This window comes from Coffea arabica, chromosome 6c (genome assembly GCF_036785885.1).
Source record: "Coffea arabica cultivar ET-39 chromosome 6c, Coffea Arabica ET-39 HiFi, whole genome shotgun sequence".
Lineage (NCBI taxonomy): Eukaryota > Viridiplantae > Streptophyta > Magnoliopsida > Gentianales > Rubiaceae > Coffea > Coffea arabica.
In genome coordinates, this window is record NC_092320.1 from 14,394,701 (window position 1) to 14,412,749 (window position 18,049).

Consider the following 18,049-nt stretch of genomic DNA (forward strand, 5'->3'; position numbering starts at 1 on the left):
TTATGATTTGGGAGTATAAAGTATTCGGCCAAGCTGTGAGATTTTGGAAATGTGATGGTTACCGTGGTGGGATATAAAGTATTCGACCATTAGAAATAATAACGAGTTTTTCCCTTCACCATTGAGTACATATTTGAGAAAGGTATTGCAAATTAGCTGTTGGCTACCACCATAGCTTGTAAGATTTGGTGGGGTGGGAGGTCAACGGTTTAAACGTTGTCTTTCACTATTTGCCACTATATGTGGCTTGTTATTTTAAGTGTTTTTTTAAACAGGCGTACATCCGTCTGGGACGATGGCGATTCAGTCCTTTCCGATCTCTCATTAGTCTTATTCGGGTCCCTCTTCCCTTAGTATAGATTAAGTGTAGGTCTATTGTAAACGTGTAAACAAGTCGAGTTGAGTACAATTTTGACTTAATCGAGTCGAGTCTCAAATTAATTTTACGAAGTTCAAACTTGAGATCGAACTCGATGAATTCAAAATGTCGAGCTCGAGACTCAAATTTGAGTTGAGCTTAAAAAATTTTTAAAAAATAATTAATTTATTTTAAAAAATAAATAAATATTTTATTTTTTTAAAATAAATAAAATAATTATTTTTCTTAACAAATAATAAAATATTAAATATATATATGTAATTTTACTATTAAAATAAAAAAATATATAATCGAGCTCACGAGTCGCTCGCGAGCTAACAAACTTTGAATTTGAGTTCGACTTGATCCGGTCGAACTCGATATTGATTGAATTCGACTTGAACTCGTATTTGAGCGGCTCGCGAGCGATTTGATTCGTTTGCAATCATAGTCTATCGCGTCAGAAAAAAAAGGGAAGGTATTGCAAATTCTACCTACACGGCTTGGCTACAAATAATAATGATGGGATATATTTTTTTTATTTACAATTTGTCTATAACCGAGTGGATAAGATTTGACTCATTATCACTATTTGGCGATATAATATTGATATTGACCCTAGTGCAGCGCATCAGAATTATTAGTGGTGTATGTGAAAAATCATATTTTTTTGTTTAAAAAAAAATTAATGAATGCTCATGTCATTAAGACCAATCTTAGCAACTACACTAATAAATTGAGTGACTAGTGACTAAATTAATACCGGAAAAACAAATGGTGATTTTGGTGCAGAAATAAGCACAGTAATAACTTAGGTGCTTTTTCCTAATTTAGAGTATATGATTTTTAGTCTCATCACTATCTGACTAATATATATATTCCTAACAACTTAACTTACGATGTCGGACATTTATGAAGTAACGATAAGCTTACGTCTTACCTACCTAGTCATGACTGGATTTACGAAGGGTTTGTAACGGACTCCATGAGTTTAGGAGATAGATTAATCTAAAATGCGTGCAATTTAGCCTATGATTTCTACATAGCTGAAATAGGTTCGATTGGCTAGCCCCGTAGTCCAAAAATGTTACATAAACTGACTTGATTCTTGATGATTGAAATACTATTCCGCCCAAAAGACTTCTGTCTGATGAAACTGAAGTCGAAAAAAGATCAGAAACATTTGCATCTGAAACTTTCTTGAGCCGTCCCATTGATTTAACTTGTGCAGGGAATAAAGGAGCAGCATCAACCCAGCTAATAGAGGTCACGGGAAATTTCTTCATTGGGCAATCCATCAATATCAGATGAAGCCGTAAGAGCAGTTTTTTACTTCCAATATTCACTCACGTAATTTGCAGCTATACTCACCTCTATGTTTGTTCGTAATTAAGTTTGAGTTCTACTTTATCTTGAAGTTTTGCTCCAACTTTTCAGCAACTGCAGGAGAGTCGCCCCGTGACGTATCTGGGTTATAGAAATGTCACATGCGTATTAGGTGTTTGTGAGAATGACTGCTTGAAAGATGAGTATTCATAGTTGGGTTCTCTGCCTGGGATCGAGTTATTTAGCTTATTTGGTCTTCATTCCAGCTCTTTTTTCTTTTTTTTTGGTTGGGTCAATGATGATGTCAATAATGAGTAGTAATTACCTACTGCTGACTGTAAATTTTTAGTCTGGCAGTTCATTGATCATTTGTATCAATTTGCTAATCAGTCTACTTTACCATATGCACTTCCTTTACGGTTGTCCTTTGGCTTAAATGTTCATTAAGTTCAATTGAGATTGTTCATTGATCATATTGACTAGGAAATCAATGCACGCAATAGAAATTTTGAAGAGTTTTGCAGACCGTGTTTCTGTCCTACGTCTGTATTTTACGCATTTCAATCTACTTCTTCGTCTAATTCATAATATTCTAATATCAAGTAATTGTTGTCTTTATAACCTAGTGGTGATTTTGTTTTCAAAATTGACAGGAAATCTCTTTGGCACATCTAAACTCCTGCAGCTCTTATAACTGGCTTTGGCGAAAGGGAAACTTTATTCATCGTATTATCCTGGACTTTTGGTACTGCTAAGAACATTGGCCGAGTATTTTACAGATTATAATGTCCTTGCGTAGGCCTCCGCTTCCTCGCCTTCTCCTGAACAATGTCTCTTGCATGCGAAATGCTCAGCAAATACTTCGTCATGTAAATGTTTCTGTTCATGATGGTGGTGCACTTGTGCTGACAGGCACCAATGGCTCAGGCAAAACTACTTTCTTGCGCATGTTAGCAGGATTTTCCAAACCATCAGCAGGTGAGATACTCTGGAATGGTCATGACGTCACAGAATCTGGCGTTTTCCATCAGTACAAGCTTCAGCTTAATTGGCTCTCTCTTAAAGATGCTATCAAAGATAAGTTCACCGTCCTTGACAATGTTCAGTGGTTTGAAGTTCTTGAAGGCAAGCAAGGAAGGTCTCTGCCTGCTTTGGAGCTTATGGGACTTGGACGATTGGCAAAAGAGAAAGCAAGAATGCTTTCTATGGGTCAACGAAAAAGGCTGCAGCTAGCAAGGCTGTTAGCAATTGATCGGCCAATTTGGTTACTTGACGAGCCTTCCGTGGCATTGGACGATGATGGGGTGAAATTGCTAGAATATATAATTGCAGAGCACAGAAAGAAGGGAGGGATCGTCATTGTGGCCACTCATCTGCCAATTAAGATTGACGATGCAATGATCTTAAGATTGCCGCCAAGGTTCCCAAGGAGGATGACTTTAGTAGACATGCTTGATCGAGGTGGATTAGATTGAGGATATTGATATTCCTAATCCAAACATGTGAAATGGTTTATTGGAGAAACGTCATGGATCAAACAAAAATCACAAGTAGGACTTCAGATAAAATGAAGATTCTTCATTAATTGTCACTGTAAGTTTAACATTTATGTACAGAGTTTGTGCTTGCTAAAAGGGCATCCGCATCTTTCATTTAAAGAAAACACAGTGAGACAGAGGCATCTTATTCTATAACGGTCTTTCTTTTGTTTCTGGTTCTATTCTTTGGTGCATGGCCTCTAAATAACCATCCTTGCATGGACTAATCAGAAATCCATCATGCAACACTTTTGTTGCCTTCATCCAACATTTCGTTGTTCATGTTGCATGATTTTAGTCTTCAATCTATATGGCTTTGTGATCATGGCAATAGCATCTTTGAAATCTTGTGCTGCAGAGCCTGTGCTCAAGGAAAACCAAATTAATTCTTGGGAAGTTGAGGATAAGTAGTTTCAGCAATCTGTACTTCATTCTCGCTCTCGCCACAACGCTGGGAAGGTTGGGCTGTTGGGTGATATGTCCAGCATTCCCATTTTGTATCGCATCAGAGCAAAATCTGAATTTGTTAGTGCCTCAATGTTAGATGGGATCTTTAGTTCCTCAATATATTTGCCTCAGTTGCACTAGAAATCAATGTCCGTACTTCCACAATTTTGCACTAAAAGTTACATCGTGTCAAAGATGATGGGATTTACACTTATTTCACTTACTTAACTTAAGATTTAATAGTATGAAAATGCATTCATTTCCTCTGCATTGATATGACATAATACTATCGGAGTGAAACAGGGGGTCTAAAGGAGAACAGAGGTTAGACTATATTAGTAACAAGTAAACCTTTTGTGTGTATTTACAAATATTTGGGGAATAAATACCAATCGTAAGGTCTGAGACGACCCAGAAAGCACTTGATCATATCATGATTAATTTTGTAAGCCTACTTGGGTATTGAGTATTTACTTGTAAGAACTGAATTCTTTGGAATCGATATTTGCAACTCCGGAAAAAGAATTCAGTAAAATTTTTCTTACATTGAACCCTTTATATTATATATGTGTGGATATAGGTAAACTTTAGCCGCACAACTTCATTAATTCTAGAAAAGTTAAAAGCTCTGAATGGAGATTTTGCGTCCGGTAATACATGGGATGCCTTCTCTTATTGATTATCAATTGGAAACTGCTGATAGTGAAACTCAAACCCGAGCTTCTCTTGAACAAGGCGAACGATCTTTACTAGCTGTGGCAACTCTTATTGGCTTTATGGTTAGTCGCTATTCACTCAATAATCTAAAATACAAAACGTCCCAATGTCATAACTGAGGGAGTATTATAATTTTGATTTTGATTCAATGTCCTCAATAATGATAGTTGGAATGTTACAGAAGAAATATGGTCCTTGCAGCATTCTCAGCAAGACACATGTTTGTAGTTGGTTTTGAGTAGGCCTGTCATCGGGTCGGGTCTAGACCCGGATCCGGAGCGGATCCGTGAAATTATTGTGGGTATGGGTATGGATTTAATTCCATTTCCCAGATCCGTTTTGTCAAACAAAAAAACGGGTCGGATACGGAATATAGTATTCCGACCCGTATTAGATCCGGATTCGGATATAAATGAATTAATAATTTAAAATATATATATTTATCAATATAATTTGATTAGGGTGATGTATTTTAATAAAGTTAATTTGATTTCTTTTCTTATTTGGTTTTTTCTTTGCATTAGTTAGAAATTAGTTTACAAATATATTTTTTTCTCATTTTTATTAGAAATTATAAATTTTGATAAATTTGTTCGGGTAGACCAGGATCCGGATCCGGATCCGGGACCCGCCGGATCCGGATCCGGAACATAGAATAAAAGACCCGTCGGATAAACGAGTCGGATCCGAATCCGGCATAGTAATTCGGGTCCGAGCCCGAAATAATGAATTTCGATCGAAACCCGACCCATTGACAGCCCTAGTTTTGAGTGCTTTGGAATCATAAATCTTCTTAGGTAGGACTCGTAATTGTGTATCTCAGGAAAAGTGAGCAGTTCTAGAAATTCTCCAGGAAATGATGGGACGACTTGTCCAATTTGCTATTTCTTGATTGCCGCCAATGCCAATTGGTAACATCATCAGCACCTTTCATATCTCTTGAAAAAGAGAATGATGGACCGGACCCGCCATTGTTCATTTCTTCATCAAAATGGACATTATTGACCATAACCAACCAAACAACAAAAAGTTGTTGCCCGCGGGATAAGGAAACTATATATGACGAGACGTAATTGTAAAATTTATAACTATCAACACTCTCGAGTGTTGACTACATATTTTGATTCCAAATTTCGTACTAGTATTGGATGTTTTGTGATTTTTTTGTGTCAGTTTTCTCAATGTTGCCTTCAAATTTTTTTTTTTAAATTAATACATGTTTCACTCATTATAACAGTAGAATAAAATAGATAAGACTTAAAAATAAAGTAAAAGAAATCAATATAGAAGTAAATTTCTTACTGGTTTTAAAAAATTAGATTGTGCTAGAAACTAAGAGAGGATCTCAAGGCAAAAAAAAAAAAAAAAGAAAAAAGAAAGGGAATCACTAACATGGACGTTAATATAAATTTACTCTTATTTTCTCGAGGTGGCATTTAGGCTTTTTTTTCCTTTAATTTTTTTAACATTAATGGTTCCTCAACTTTGAAAGGTGATTTAACTATTTTTTTGAGTAGGCAAAAAAAGGTTTAAGAATTCTTTTGGGAGAAGAATGATTTAAAATACGTGTATCATCAATACGTGTCCTTAGTAAGAATCTCATTTTATTCTTTTTTTTTTTTTGAAGTTTTAACAACTACTAACAAAGTAAAAAATAAATAAATATAGCATACTACAAAAATAAAATGAAATAATTATTTTTTTTGCTATATTTTGTTTTTGTAGTCTATTGTATTTTATTTCTTACCCGGTTAAGAGTTATTGAAACTTTAAAAAGAAAATGAATTATGAAAAGTGAGACGGGGAAAAATTGAAAAAAAAAAAACACACACACACACACACCGTAATTGGAAGAGATATACGTAATGCCTGCGCAGTAAGAACTAGTGTTCCATTCTCAGTACTTATCGGACCTACAGGCCGCATTATGCGCATGTTCTTCCACTATCAGCAAAAAAAAATTAAGGGAACTTAGTGGTGTTCTTTTTTATTGTTTCAGCCGTCTGGACTCTGAACTAAGTTCAGGCAATAATAATGAAGGAACATTCATGGCTTTGCACTTTCATCACACAGATTTCCCTCTGTTTCTGTGTTTACCTAGCATTTAACATGGGTGACAGAACTGAGAGTAGCAGCAGGCCTGTTGAGACGTACTTTATGAGTGTTGCAGGAGGTTTTAGGCCTGAAAATGAACAGACCCTTCTTCTCAAACTGGTCAGTTTCTCGTAGTTTGCATGGCTTTTCTATTGGTAATAAAGAAAATTTTGTGCTTTTTCATCCCTTTTCATTAGATACCGGGTTTTTAAATTAGAGGTTTGGATTATTGGGTTTGAACTGTTGGTCTAATCTGTTTTATTTGGTGACTTTGAAGGTTGTTTCTTGGCTGGATTTAATTACTGCTTTGTTGTTAGATTATGGCCGAAAGGCATTCTTGTACAGAGATCATTTTCTATTGTTCATCTGACAGTACTATTACTGATAGGATTTTCTCTGTAGTTTTAATATGAATGTTTGTTTATTAGCTGTTCCAATTAAAGCCATCCAATTATGCGGTGAGAGTTTTGCTTTATTGTCATCTTGCTTTTGGTGCTTGATTTGACTGGAAATTTCGATTCTCTGTAATGTTGATGCAGATGGAGAAGGTGGCAAAAGTGTACAAAGTACAATTTGTAGTGAGCATTAGTGAACTTGGGGAAAATGATCCTCTCGGCCTGAATGTAAGGCATGACTTTTTAATCGTTTAATGCACCTTTATGCTGGATTGTTCACCCAGTTCGAAGTTACCTAGATAAGCACAATTAGGTAAAATTTGCTTGGTTAGACGTGTACATATTGAAAAAATGACAGGCAATCAATAAACTCAATACAGGAATCGGCTAACATTAGAAACTAGCAATGGATATTTTCTCAGTCACCTACCTACCTGTCTCCTGCAGAAAAGATTACTGTTTTTGATATTGCTGTAAATATATGTACTAATGGTGGAACTGATTTCGTTGCTGTTGTAATAAATTCTACTTCTTCTTCAAAGTACGGTTTACTCTTGTGAGGAACGGTTGTTTGTAGTCACCTACACCTGATTTATTTGTGCCAAATAGTTTCATGAATCTGATAATTTGTGCATGGTTCATCATCTCTTGAAGTTTCCTCATATATTCCGTTCTGTAGAGCAAAATACATTTCATCTTGAACTTGTTCTTTTGAAGTATCCTTGTGGTAGCAAAATTTAGTTTTTATAGCAAAAAATTACACCAGTCACATTATGGGTCTGATTGGGATCTCATCAGTTATTTAGGATCTTGTTTTACTTGGTAGTTTTAGCTATAAGCAACTAAAATGCATTTCTTTCCTAACAGGCCACGTGGTATTTTCAGTCTCTAAAACTTCCCTGGTATACCATCCTTTACCATGTCTGACTTTGGCAGTCTTAGTTGGAGGTTCAAATTTGTTTAAAGTCCTTTTTCCCAATTTCTCTTCAGCTGCTGTAACTTGTAGGTACACAACAAAATCATTCAAAGGACAAAGACCTGGTTCCTACCTCAAGCATACAAAAGTTCAATATGGGAAAACCTTAGATATTGTAATTGTGAATACAGAGTTATTTCAGGTATGAATCATGCTTAACACATGAACTTGAATATTCCCTTTCTTGCAAATAATAGTAGTCATTTAATTTTCTGATGTATCATTAAAAGTCAATTGATGTTGAGGGTACATGTTTTTGGTTTGTTTGATTGGGAACAGTTCGTATACTAGCAGGGTCAAGGTAGGGTTGGCAACCCTTGACTTTTCAAATAGTGCTTTCTAGTTCTTTGAATCTACTGTTGTGTTTAAGGGGTATACATCATAGAAATCTGCAGAAGATCCTGTCCGTAATTGGTGGCCCCAGTTTCTGTGCTAGATGCATCTATACTATGAATTAGTTTCCCCATTTCAAGATTTTGCCTCCATCCCTGTTTTCAGTGAAACCATTTAAGGACATTACCTGAAGTGTACAATTTTGAGACATGGTTTTGATGCATGGTTCTGATGATGAATTGAAATGAAGAAGAAATACCATGTGCAGGAATGCTAGATGCATGAGCCTAAATGATACTCGAAACGTGTTATTCTCTTCGGAAAATAGATCATATAAGAACCTGGAAATCTCAAGGAAAAACCAAGTTTCCCAGTAAGATGGACATGGAAATTATCAAAGCTAAGGAGAAAGTGGCTTAAGTAGCATTTACTTTTGTCTTACAATTGCCTGGGGATTTGGATTTGATCTTATTCTTTCTTTACTTGAACATAATCCCACCATTCACTTTATACCTTCTAAACTTGTTTGGTTTTAAGGGGAGTTCAATGTACTAATTAAAAGTTCAGGTCAATATGTATAAATGTTCAAATTCGGAAGCAAAAAGCCTACATTCAAGAGATTACATCACATGGTAGGCATTGAAAATGTTCAGTTTCGGAATAAAGAGATGCCTATATATATTACACATAAGCGGTTCTCTTGCCCTCTCCAAAAGCATGGTTCGCAATATGTTTCAGTATCGGCTGAGTTGTAACCGGAACAGAGGGGACCGGTTTTATACCCATCCCCGAATCGCGAATATCACTATATCCACGACGACTCGCTCTGACTCGGCCGATATTGGCCGATTCAAATCCGTGATGCATGATATCGGCCGATATATCCAAGTCAACTCGGAATTGACTCAGATTTTTTTAAAATTGTGTCTTTTTTTGGTATTTTCTAATTTTAGTAATTTTTTAAAAATTTTTGGAAACTTTCATGTGCTATAATGTGCATATCACCCAATATTCAACCGATATGCCGCGATGGATGTGGAACAACCAAGACCGCGACACAACCGTGACCCGCGATGGCGAACCATGCCCAAAATTATGCTCCACTGTAACTGCACAATCCCTGTTATTAAGCTCTTCTCATCCGTCTTATAGCCCCGCATTTATGAGTTTTGACAGGTTTCCTAGAACTAGATTTCACTTGAACCTTTTTATACCTAGGTCCCACCCTTTTGGCAGTCCTTGCCTAATGTCATAGATCAGCTTGAGTGATGAAAGAGCTACTATGTTTTGCTCCGTACTTGAACCAGCTAATTGTTAATCTTGTAATGGTGTCCGCAACTGTTAAATGAATAAGAAGAGAAGAAGAAACATACTTCCATTTCCTAGTGGACCATTATGGTCCTTAGCTGCATACTTCACTAACTATTTTCCTGCACTCTCGTTTTCATTACCTCTTAACAAACTTGTATTCTCCAGGGCCCTTCAGCTGGTGCTATTGAGCATCAGTTACTGTGGCTCATGAAGACACTGGAAGAAAGCACCAGTGACTGGTAAGCTATAGCTGGTAAGATATTTATTGGAAATGGACAAAAATTAATTTAATGTGAACAATGATGTGGCTTATCTTCCTGGAAATAAGATTGTCAACTTTGGAACCAATTTCAAGGGTAAATGAAAAGTAGCTTTTTTCTTCTGAAAATTTTTTGCGCAACTATTGTGTAGCTTAGTTGTATGACTATGCAGTAAAAGAATAAAAAACCAATGGTCTAAAGCTTAGAATCTTGCACTACTTCTTAAAGAGGATTACATTTCTTCTTTCAAGGCCTGTTGCTACCTTCCGTGGCAGCTTGCTCCATACTTTTTACATTCAACCCACTGTCAATTATTAACATCTTCTGGTTTGCTTTTTGGTTTTCCTATTGGGGCAAAAGGCGCATTGTTGTTGGTTTCCACCCACTGTTAGCTTGTAATGGAAGTACGGAAGCTAAAGACAATCCTCTGTGTCTTCATGAAATGTTTTTGAATCATCGAGTGGTGAGTGGTAGTTTTGGCAATCAAATTCTGTCCATAGCATTCAAATAGTAAACCTTCAATGCAAACACCTATTCCCAAAATTCCTGACATAACTGAATTCAAAGGCCCATACTTCTCTGATGTTTCATGTATCTTCAAGCTTCCTCCTGAATCTCCTGAATCTTTGCATATGAACTTTGTCCTAGTAGGACGCTTACCTCAGTGGCCATGCTTGTACCGAACATGTTCACAAACAGAGTGCAAAACAGCCTGGTAATGCTGATCAACCGGGCAAAGGACCTTGTCTTACTCCAATTCGTAGGATATTTGATCAAAACAAGTGAGTGCTTCATCCTTGTTCTAATCTTCTAAGGTGATGTTTATGCCTGAAGCATTATTGATAACCATCTTCTACTGTTTTGTATCTTTTCCAGGGAAAAGGTGAATGGTTTGCTTCTACACAGAGTCAGTTCCCTAGAACTGGTGAGTGTTAACATGTTATGATTTGTCCTTTGAATAATCTAAATTTTGAACTTCTGTAACCTCCAATTTTTTTTTTTTTATAACAGGTAACTTATTCAATAAACTTGGAGGGGGATGTTGCACACAAGATTGAACTTCAACAAAGTGGTAGAGAAGCCATGTGATGTGCTCAAAGACCTTATAATCATCCCAAAGCCTTGGTGCTTGTTTTGCTCTACCTTTTGTCTTCTGTATAGATTTTCAATTATTTTCATAATTTTAAATACCATGTCTTTGATCTCTTTCTGAGTTTCTGGCTTAACAGTAACAATCTTTGATTTGGTTCCTGAGGTACCATATTAGGTCCTGCAATTTAAGCATACTGAGTGGTACATTTGCTGGAGTTGTTTCTTGTACCCTTTATGAGAGGCTTGTTATTCTTGCGTCTGGTCTTTGTGGATAAGGTCAGGAGATACACATCCTTTCCACTACCAATTGATATGCTAAAAGTCTTCCCTTTCCAAGATATGCAACCATGAGCAAGTCATTCCTTCCAAGATAAAGTTTTGAGCACTCCTATTAACATGACCTTACAGAAAACGGCTGAATTATATGGGTAAAATTTTTGCATGTTGCCCCCTTATATACCAAATAACTTTGAAGAATCTTGATTTACAAAGCATGTGAATGAACGTTCTTTATTCGAAACTGTAGAGAGATAGAATTTTCACATAGTCGACCTTTTGTTTTCTAGTCAAGTCCTACAAATTTATTCACTAGTAAGTTGTAAAATTCTAAAGTTGTCTTGACATTATCATTCCGATGGGATTAGAAACTGGGCTGTACAGTCTTCCAGTCGCTTTATTTTTCTATACATACGTGTTAATCGCCTTGCTTCTAAGTTACTCTTGAGCGTATGTTGGTTTTGGCCGACTTTAATTCTTATGTATGTGAACTGTTCTACTAGGTGCGGTTTTGGTGATATAGAATAGAGCTGGTTGCCTTCCAAAGGGCCTTGGTGCAATTCTTTCTTGATCTTTTTGTGCCATGATCATAAATCTCCGACAAGTGGAATTAGTCTTTCTAGGTATTCACTTGTTGGATTGTAGAAATTGATCCTAGGGTCTCCCAATTGTCAGGTTCCATAAATTGTAGAGAAATGATCCTAAGGTCTATTGTTGGAGAAATTGATCCTAGACTATTTTGTTAAATTTTGTGTTCAAGAAATTGATCATTGTCTCCTGTTGAATTTTGGAGTCCTCGAACATCGAATATACTGGGGTTCTCAACTTCATAAAATTTGCCTAATCAGCAAATCGGCCAAAGATATCAAGGGAGGGATCCTGTAGAGATTATACTCGAAGTTATATTGTGTTTGGTGTTGAACAGTTGTCTAAGTTATTGGTTGTGCTCGCCTCGATTAAGCCATCTGCCAAGTGACACCCAATCCAATGTATGAAGTTGGAAGGGAAGGCGGCTATGAAAGGGAGGCGAAGCAGAGTTGACAACTACCCGAGATTGATCCTCTGCACACCGAGTCATGGCACTCACATTGATCCTCAGCGCACCCACGAAGAGGAAGCCTACCTTGGCATTGAAGACAATTCTTGGGATAGAGTGATAGACTTTTTGCCAAGAATCCGTTGGATATCAGTTTACAGTTCTATGTTTTGTTGCTAACAGGCGACTAAAGGAATGCATGATACTTCAATGGCCCCAACATCAGGTGCCTTAGAATATGAGAAATGGTTGAGCTGCTTTATGGGGTTTAATCTGTTTAAGAGGCATCGGCAAGGCGGTGCATTTTGTGTACCTTGGAAGCACAACATCCAGACAGGTATTCAAGCTATTCACGATGCCGTGCAGATGAAAAGAATCATACCATGTGACCGGAAAAGCATTTTCTGAGAAGAAGATGTCTCCTGCTGAGAGTGGAAAGTCATGAGATACTCAGGATTTGGAAGCCTTTGGTGAACTCACTAGTGTTACTTGGGTTCATCAATAACATCAGGTGGTTTTACATAGAGGTGGCAATATGGATAAATGGTTCATAATTGGTTTTGACTTAACGGATGGTGGATGAAATTTATCCAATCCATTTAAATCCATTTAATAAATGGATCTAAATGGATGGATCTAAATGGATTAAATAAAAACCAATTATCCATTTATAATCCATTTAAATATTTTCATAACTTTTTTTTTTGTCAGATCCTTCGGTATGAAATAGCTACTTTGGGCCCTGACTAATCCGGAGTTGAGCCAGGTTGCACCCCATAAGAGGCGCAAGCTCTCCCCATAAGAGTTGTAGTGCTTCTAGTAAAAATGCATTTTTAGGTGCTAGAGGCAAAACGTTTGGTGAATATCATCCCATAAAATTAGGAGTAAAAATTTTTGTGTTAAAAACACTTTTAGCAAAAGGTTAAATTTGGTACTTTTATATTAGCTTTTGTGATTTAAAAAATAAAACATTGAATTTAATCATTTTATCCTATATTATGAACTAAATAAAGAGATAAATACATTTAAAATTTTTTAAATTATATATTATCCAATACAACAAGTATTTATTGAACTATATCTCCAAATAATATATTTTAAAGCATTTAAATACTTACTTAGTATTTTTATTAAAAACTCTATTAAAAAATTATTTTTTAATAAGTTATTGTAACTCGCAACAGGCCCTTAGTAGAAGGCAAAGAACATGTGATTATTAAGCAATTAAAGGGAAAAATCTACAAAAAAAGAAAAAGAAAAAGACGAAAATATACTGAAGGAAGTACAAGACAATAACAAAAAAAGACCCTTCTCAGATTTAACAAACTCATAGAGGCCAGTTGTCAATATTTTGGCTGTGTTTCTAGCTCCACTTCTTGTGAACGTGATGATGTTCTCTAGTTTTGTGGGCCCACAACAATGACGCATTCTGGAAGGAAGAGAAGAAGTTATTTGTGAGTCCTGGGTCCGTCTTCCCATTGCATGCTATTTTGCTAAATGGATTTATATGGATCAAGTGGATAAACCATGTAAATCCATCAATTTAATTGGTTTTAAATGGTTATCCATTTAAAACCATCACATTTTTGTTAGTCATCCAAATCCATTTAAACTTGGTTTATATGGATGGATAAATGGATTTGAATCCATTTTGCCACCTCTAGTTTTACATAGAACTTTCCTCAGCATGAATTCATGCAGGATTGTCTTTCTTTGACAGTCTCAAAACATTCAGCATTGGTCTGCTGTTACTGGTGATAACATTGTACTAGTTAAATATTTGATGGAAATAAATATCCAAAAGAAGAACTTGTTTTTTTTTTTTTTTTTTGAACCATGTGAGCGTTGCGTCCTCATGAATGAACGGATCATCAATGTGATTTAACTACTCCAACTTCAATTCTCCACTTCCTCCAGATGGAGGAGCCTTAGGATTTACTTATTAATGTGCTTTAATTAGTTTGATCTAGCATGTTGAAGTATTATTTGACCTTTGCAACTGTGTCCAAATTTATTGAGTGGTTCTCTGCCTTGTGTTTGAAGGAATGCGAGTTCAAATTTTCCAATCAACGCCTTTCTTTCTTCTGTCTAATTGAACTCTGGAAAATTTCCCAAGATTCTCACCGCATCTGTATCCTACCCTGCGGTGTAATTATAAATACAAACCCCATATAGTTTCACGTGGACAATGATCAATCAGGAACGTACTTTTGTGTTCCATTTCTGAGAGAAATCCTTCACAGAATCGAACTCATCAAAAATTCAGAAAGCCCCATCTTCTGAGTCTAGCACCAAAAAAAAAGTAGTAATTCGTCTCAAACAGTTGATCAAGAAAACCAAACTTGAATCCTCTTATAAAAAGCATCCATCAAACATCTTAAGATGCTGAAGGACAAAAGATTGAACCCCTCATCTTCCAATCAATATTCAAGGACATTTCCTTACAATTGCAACAAATCAAAGACTAATAGCAGGAATTGCAAGAACTCTGTGGAAAGTAGTTCTGCTCAAAAGAACCAGGAATTCATCTGTGACACAAGCTACCTCCATTCGAATTGCTTTGATCAGTTCTGTAAATTGCATGGGTTATCGCCATCAAAATCAACTTCCATTGATCAACCAAACGGGTCTTTTCCTTGTGCAAACAGACGGGTTCTTGAACTTGTGTGCCCTCTTTCTCGGGGAAACATCAGTGGTTGGATTGTGGTACAAGGTGCTCGCACGTACATGAACTCGGGAACACGGGGTTGTGCTCTGGAATCTTGTGATTTTTCTGGGAATTATGATGAATTAAGGAAACATGCTAGGATTCAACATCCATGGGTGAGGCCCAACGGAGGCAGATGACGAGAGGCGGTCTGTTTGGGATCGTTTGGAGCAGAATGATAATAGGCAGTATGAATTTATGAATCAATACCTCTACAATGGAACTTCCACCTGAATCCATATCGAAATTACCAAATTCAGACACCTATCATGTCACCGTATGATAGGATTGCTGAAGTTCAGTACACTACAACTCTTACTTACTGAAGTTTGGCAGCAGGATGTTCGTCGAAGAAGTGTTCAAGACATTGCAGCTGGAGTACAAATTGCAATTCTAGGTCATTTTATTAGCTTGTAGAGACACCCAAATATATTCTGTAAAGAATAGTTATACCTAATAACGTATTTGTATTCTGCAATCATCCTTTGTTTTTCCCCACTAGAGAAGGAAAGAGTGAATTAGCTAAGGCTCTCATAGGCTACACCAGAAACATCAGGAAAACAATTTTACCCTACATCAGTTGGTCACTTTGTCTTTGATAACATTCTTGTGGAGTGTGAAATTTGAAGCTTCAAATCTCTAAACTAAACTACCAAAACTCTAGATATGCAAACAGAGAGACTACCATTAGCCTATATTGCTGTCCTCAATATGTCCTTGAAACGAAACCTAACAGCAAAGGACAGCAATAAAGAACAATCAGGCTCTGTCTTCTTTAAAAATGTAAATGGATTTTGCTAATTTTTCACTACATATTGACATCATCTCTCTTCAGATATACCACAGTGCAAATTATCCAAAGTGACTTTTAAAGATCCTGCAAATTTTCGAAACTGAAATTTGCTGCATTTAGTAAAATGCTACCAAAATCATGCAACACACCAGAAAGGGGGAGGGGGGGGGACTCAGGAGAGAAACAAAGCACACCTGATGTTCAAACTTGACCAGAAGTTGTATTGTCAAAGCCCAAAGTGTCCTCAGAGATGTTCATGCGATACCATTGAAGCAAACCGTTATAGCAGCAGGGTAATTAAAGCAAAGCATAAGTCCATGTGCAAAACCAGTAAAATTAATATAACAAAGATTGCTGCAAAATGATTGAAGAGTGAGATACGTTAGTCTTTAGTCTCCTAATTAGGATCTGTCCATTGAATAATCCCCTTTCAAACTACCAATATATGGAACTCAGATGTGCTTATCTGTCCCGGAAATTAATCAATGCATGACCAGCATCAACTTCCTAAGACCAAAATTGAAACAGAAACCGAATTATATCAAACAAATCATGGTTGACTGCAGATTCTGCTTGTTGAGCCCCAAAACATATGGAAAACTAGTACCAAGACAGTAGGAGGTGGGAAAATACTCTTTTAACTGGTCTTTAGCCCTAACGAAGATGGTCACTAACATGACAAGGGGGTAAAAGTCAAAATTAATGTTTCATAACAGATAATTGCTGCATAAAATTTCTTGGTTGCTCCTGGCTTAATGACTTGATGCTTCTAGGTCCATCAATGTATTGTTTCCAATGGAATTCATCCACCGACAAATCAACATACCACAAGACTGAAACAAAAACAATCGAGTAATTAAAAGATACAGAGAAGATACATACAATGATCAATCAGGCTCAGATCTGTAAAAGGTGGAGGCAAAATGGAGGGAGACACCGCCATGGCTGCAAATTCCCAGTTACATATGCGGATGAGACCCATCTCATCCCACACGCCATCTGGGTTGCCCAGCCAAGATACGGGCTCGAATTTACCTCCATGAATTTCGCCATCAATAACTCAAGAAAGGATTTTCATCGTCACTGCCCGGAAATATACACAAACCTCAACGCCCAAATGCAAAAAGGCATCAGTAATTATGACTACACAGCAGAGCAGCAGCAGCAACAACAAAGAATTAAGGTTGGTGATGAAACAAGCACTGCTATCTCAGCAGATCTTTCAGAAATAATCTCCAATCCAAACAGGCCTCGTTTGATAACATTTCCAGTTTCTGATTTCTGCAAAGGGATGTTAATTTCTTTCTTTTTTCAAAAAGAATTGCCGAAATCATAGGCAGGAAAACAGAGAGGGGCAACAACCCTTTAGAAACTCCCCAGCTCTCTGCTGCCTCATTCATTTTTCCTTCAGTTAATGGTGGCAGTGCAACCATCAGACTTCAATAAAAGTTCTCCAACTTTCATTTAAGCTGATTGATTGGGCAAATGACGGTTACGTCTACGGTGGAAAGTTCACTTTTCTGCCCATAGTAGGCAGAAGCAATGCAACGAGGCCAATTGTGCCATGTGGGAACGCACAAAGAAGGACATCCGGGCACCTAAGAAAACCGGTTGGGCCTGGATGAAAAACGTAATACATTTTAAAATCACAATAGAAGTTCTCTTAAAAATTTATTCATCCAATACTATATTTGATAAATTAAAATAGTTAATTAAATATTCTATTATAATATAAATAACTATATGTCATTGAGTTGATTGAATAATATTTTCTTTTTCTTTTTTTTTTTTGGTATTTCAACTAGTTGTCAATTAAGTTTCAATTGAAATAAATATTTTATAATTATTTAAATTATTCAATAAAATTATCAATTTAAGATGAACATAAATATAATACATTAAATTTTATTGTTGAAATATTTGATTTAATATAAAGGAAAGCCAAGAAGAAATAGCAAGAAATTTTTTAAAAATTCATGTGAACCCTCTATATTGGTAATCACCTTTACTTGTTATTATAATCACAATGCCTAACCATAACCAATTGAAACTCGTACGCACAAGTCATACAACAATTTGTGTTATACTGTTTACAATTAAAGTTACTATACGCTCAAATTCAAATTCTCTTTTTTCCACTAAATTTTCTTTTATATATGATTTATGTGTTATTATTTATTTGTAATTAATTTAATGAAAAGATGCTCTTTAGGCTAAATGATATGTTTCGATAATGTGGATTACTTTTAAGGATTTTAATGAGATTTAGAACACATTTTTTATGAATTTAATCTAATTCACATTTTATTTTATTTGAAATATAATTATTTAAAATATAAGGGACCATATTGAACAAATTTTCAAATATTAGAGACCAAAAAATATAAAGT

General features: G+C 36.1%; 2 protein-coding genes and 1 long non-coding RNA gene across 6 annotated transcripts; 2 read left to right on the forward strand and 1 right to left on the reverse strand.

The window, feature by feature from the left end:
- The first annotated feature begins 1,240 nt into the window (after positions 1 to 1,240).
- LOC113691492 (ABC transporter I family member 1) lies at positions 1,241 to 3,378 on the forward strand. Of its 4 annotated transcripts, none has more exons than XM_072053050.1 (3): positions 1,241 to 1,708; positions 1,796 to 1,896; positions 2,338 to 3,378. In XM_072053050.1, exon 3 carries the CDS (start codon positions 2,470 to 2,472, stop codon positions 3,157 to 3,159), a length of 690 nt encoding a protein of 229 aa, XP_071909151.1. In that variant the 5' UTR covers positions 1,241 to 1,708; positions 1,796 to 1,896; positions 2,338 to 2,469; the 3' UTR covers positions 3,160 to 3,378. The 4 variants fall into 4 exon arrangements, with proteins under 4 accessions (XP_071909151.1, XP_071909152.1, XP_027065438.1 ...); XM_072053051.1 differs by having other exon boundaries at positions 1,241 to 1,673; XM_027209637.2 differs by lacking the exon at positions 1,796 to 1,896.
- Positions 3,379 to 6,280: 2,902 nt separating this feature from the next.
- Positions 6,281 to 11,187, forward strand: LOC113691493 (uncharacterized). Its single transcript, XM_027209638.2, has 9 exons — positions 6,281 to 6,600; positions 7,020 to 7,103; positions 7,743 to 7,777; positions 7,882 to 7,993; positions 9,661 to 9,734; positions 10,116 to 10,218; positions 10,407 to 10,537; positions 10,632 to 10,680; positions 10,767 to 11,187. Exons 1-9 carry the CDS (start codon positions 6,421 to 6,423, stop codon positions 10,842 to 10,844), a joined length of 846 nt encoding a protein of 281 aa, XP_027065439.1. The 5' UTR covers positions 6,281 to 6,420; the 3' UTR covers positions 10,845 to 11,187.
- A 3,295-nt stretch (positions 11,188 to 14,482) lies between these two features.
- On the reverse strand, positions 14,483 to 17,301 carry LOC113691494 (uncharacterized). Its single transcript, XR_003448718.2, has 2 exons — positions 15,190 to 17,301; positions 14,483 to 15,096 (listed from the first exon to the last, which is right to left on the reverse strand). It is a non-coding gene; the product is annotated as an uncharacterized lncRNA (long non-coding RNA).
- Between the last annotated feature and the right edge of the window lie 748 nt (positions 17,302 to 18,049).

Coding starts and splice junctions, on each gene's coding strand:
- LOC113691492 (XM_072053050.1), top strand. CDS start 2,470: ATGTCCTTGCGTAGGCCTCCGCTTCCTCGCCTTCTCCTGAACAATGTC.
- LOC113691493 (XM_027209638.2), top strand. CDS start 6,421: ATGAAGGAACATTCATGGCTTTGCACTTTCATCACACAGATTTCCCTC. Junction 7,994..9,660: donor TGAATACAGAGTTATTTCAG/GTATGAATCATG, acceptor TGTATTCTCCAG/GGCCCTTCAGCTGGTGCTAT. Junction 10,538..10,631: donor AGGATATTTGATCAAAACAA/GTGAGTGCTTCA, acceptor TATCTTTTCCAG/GGAAAAGGTGAATGGTTTGC.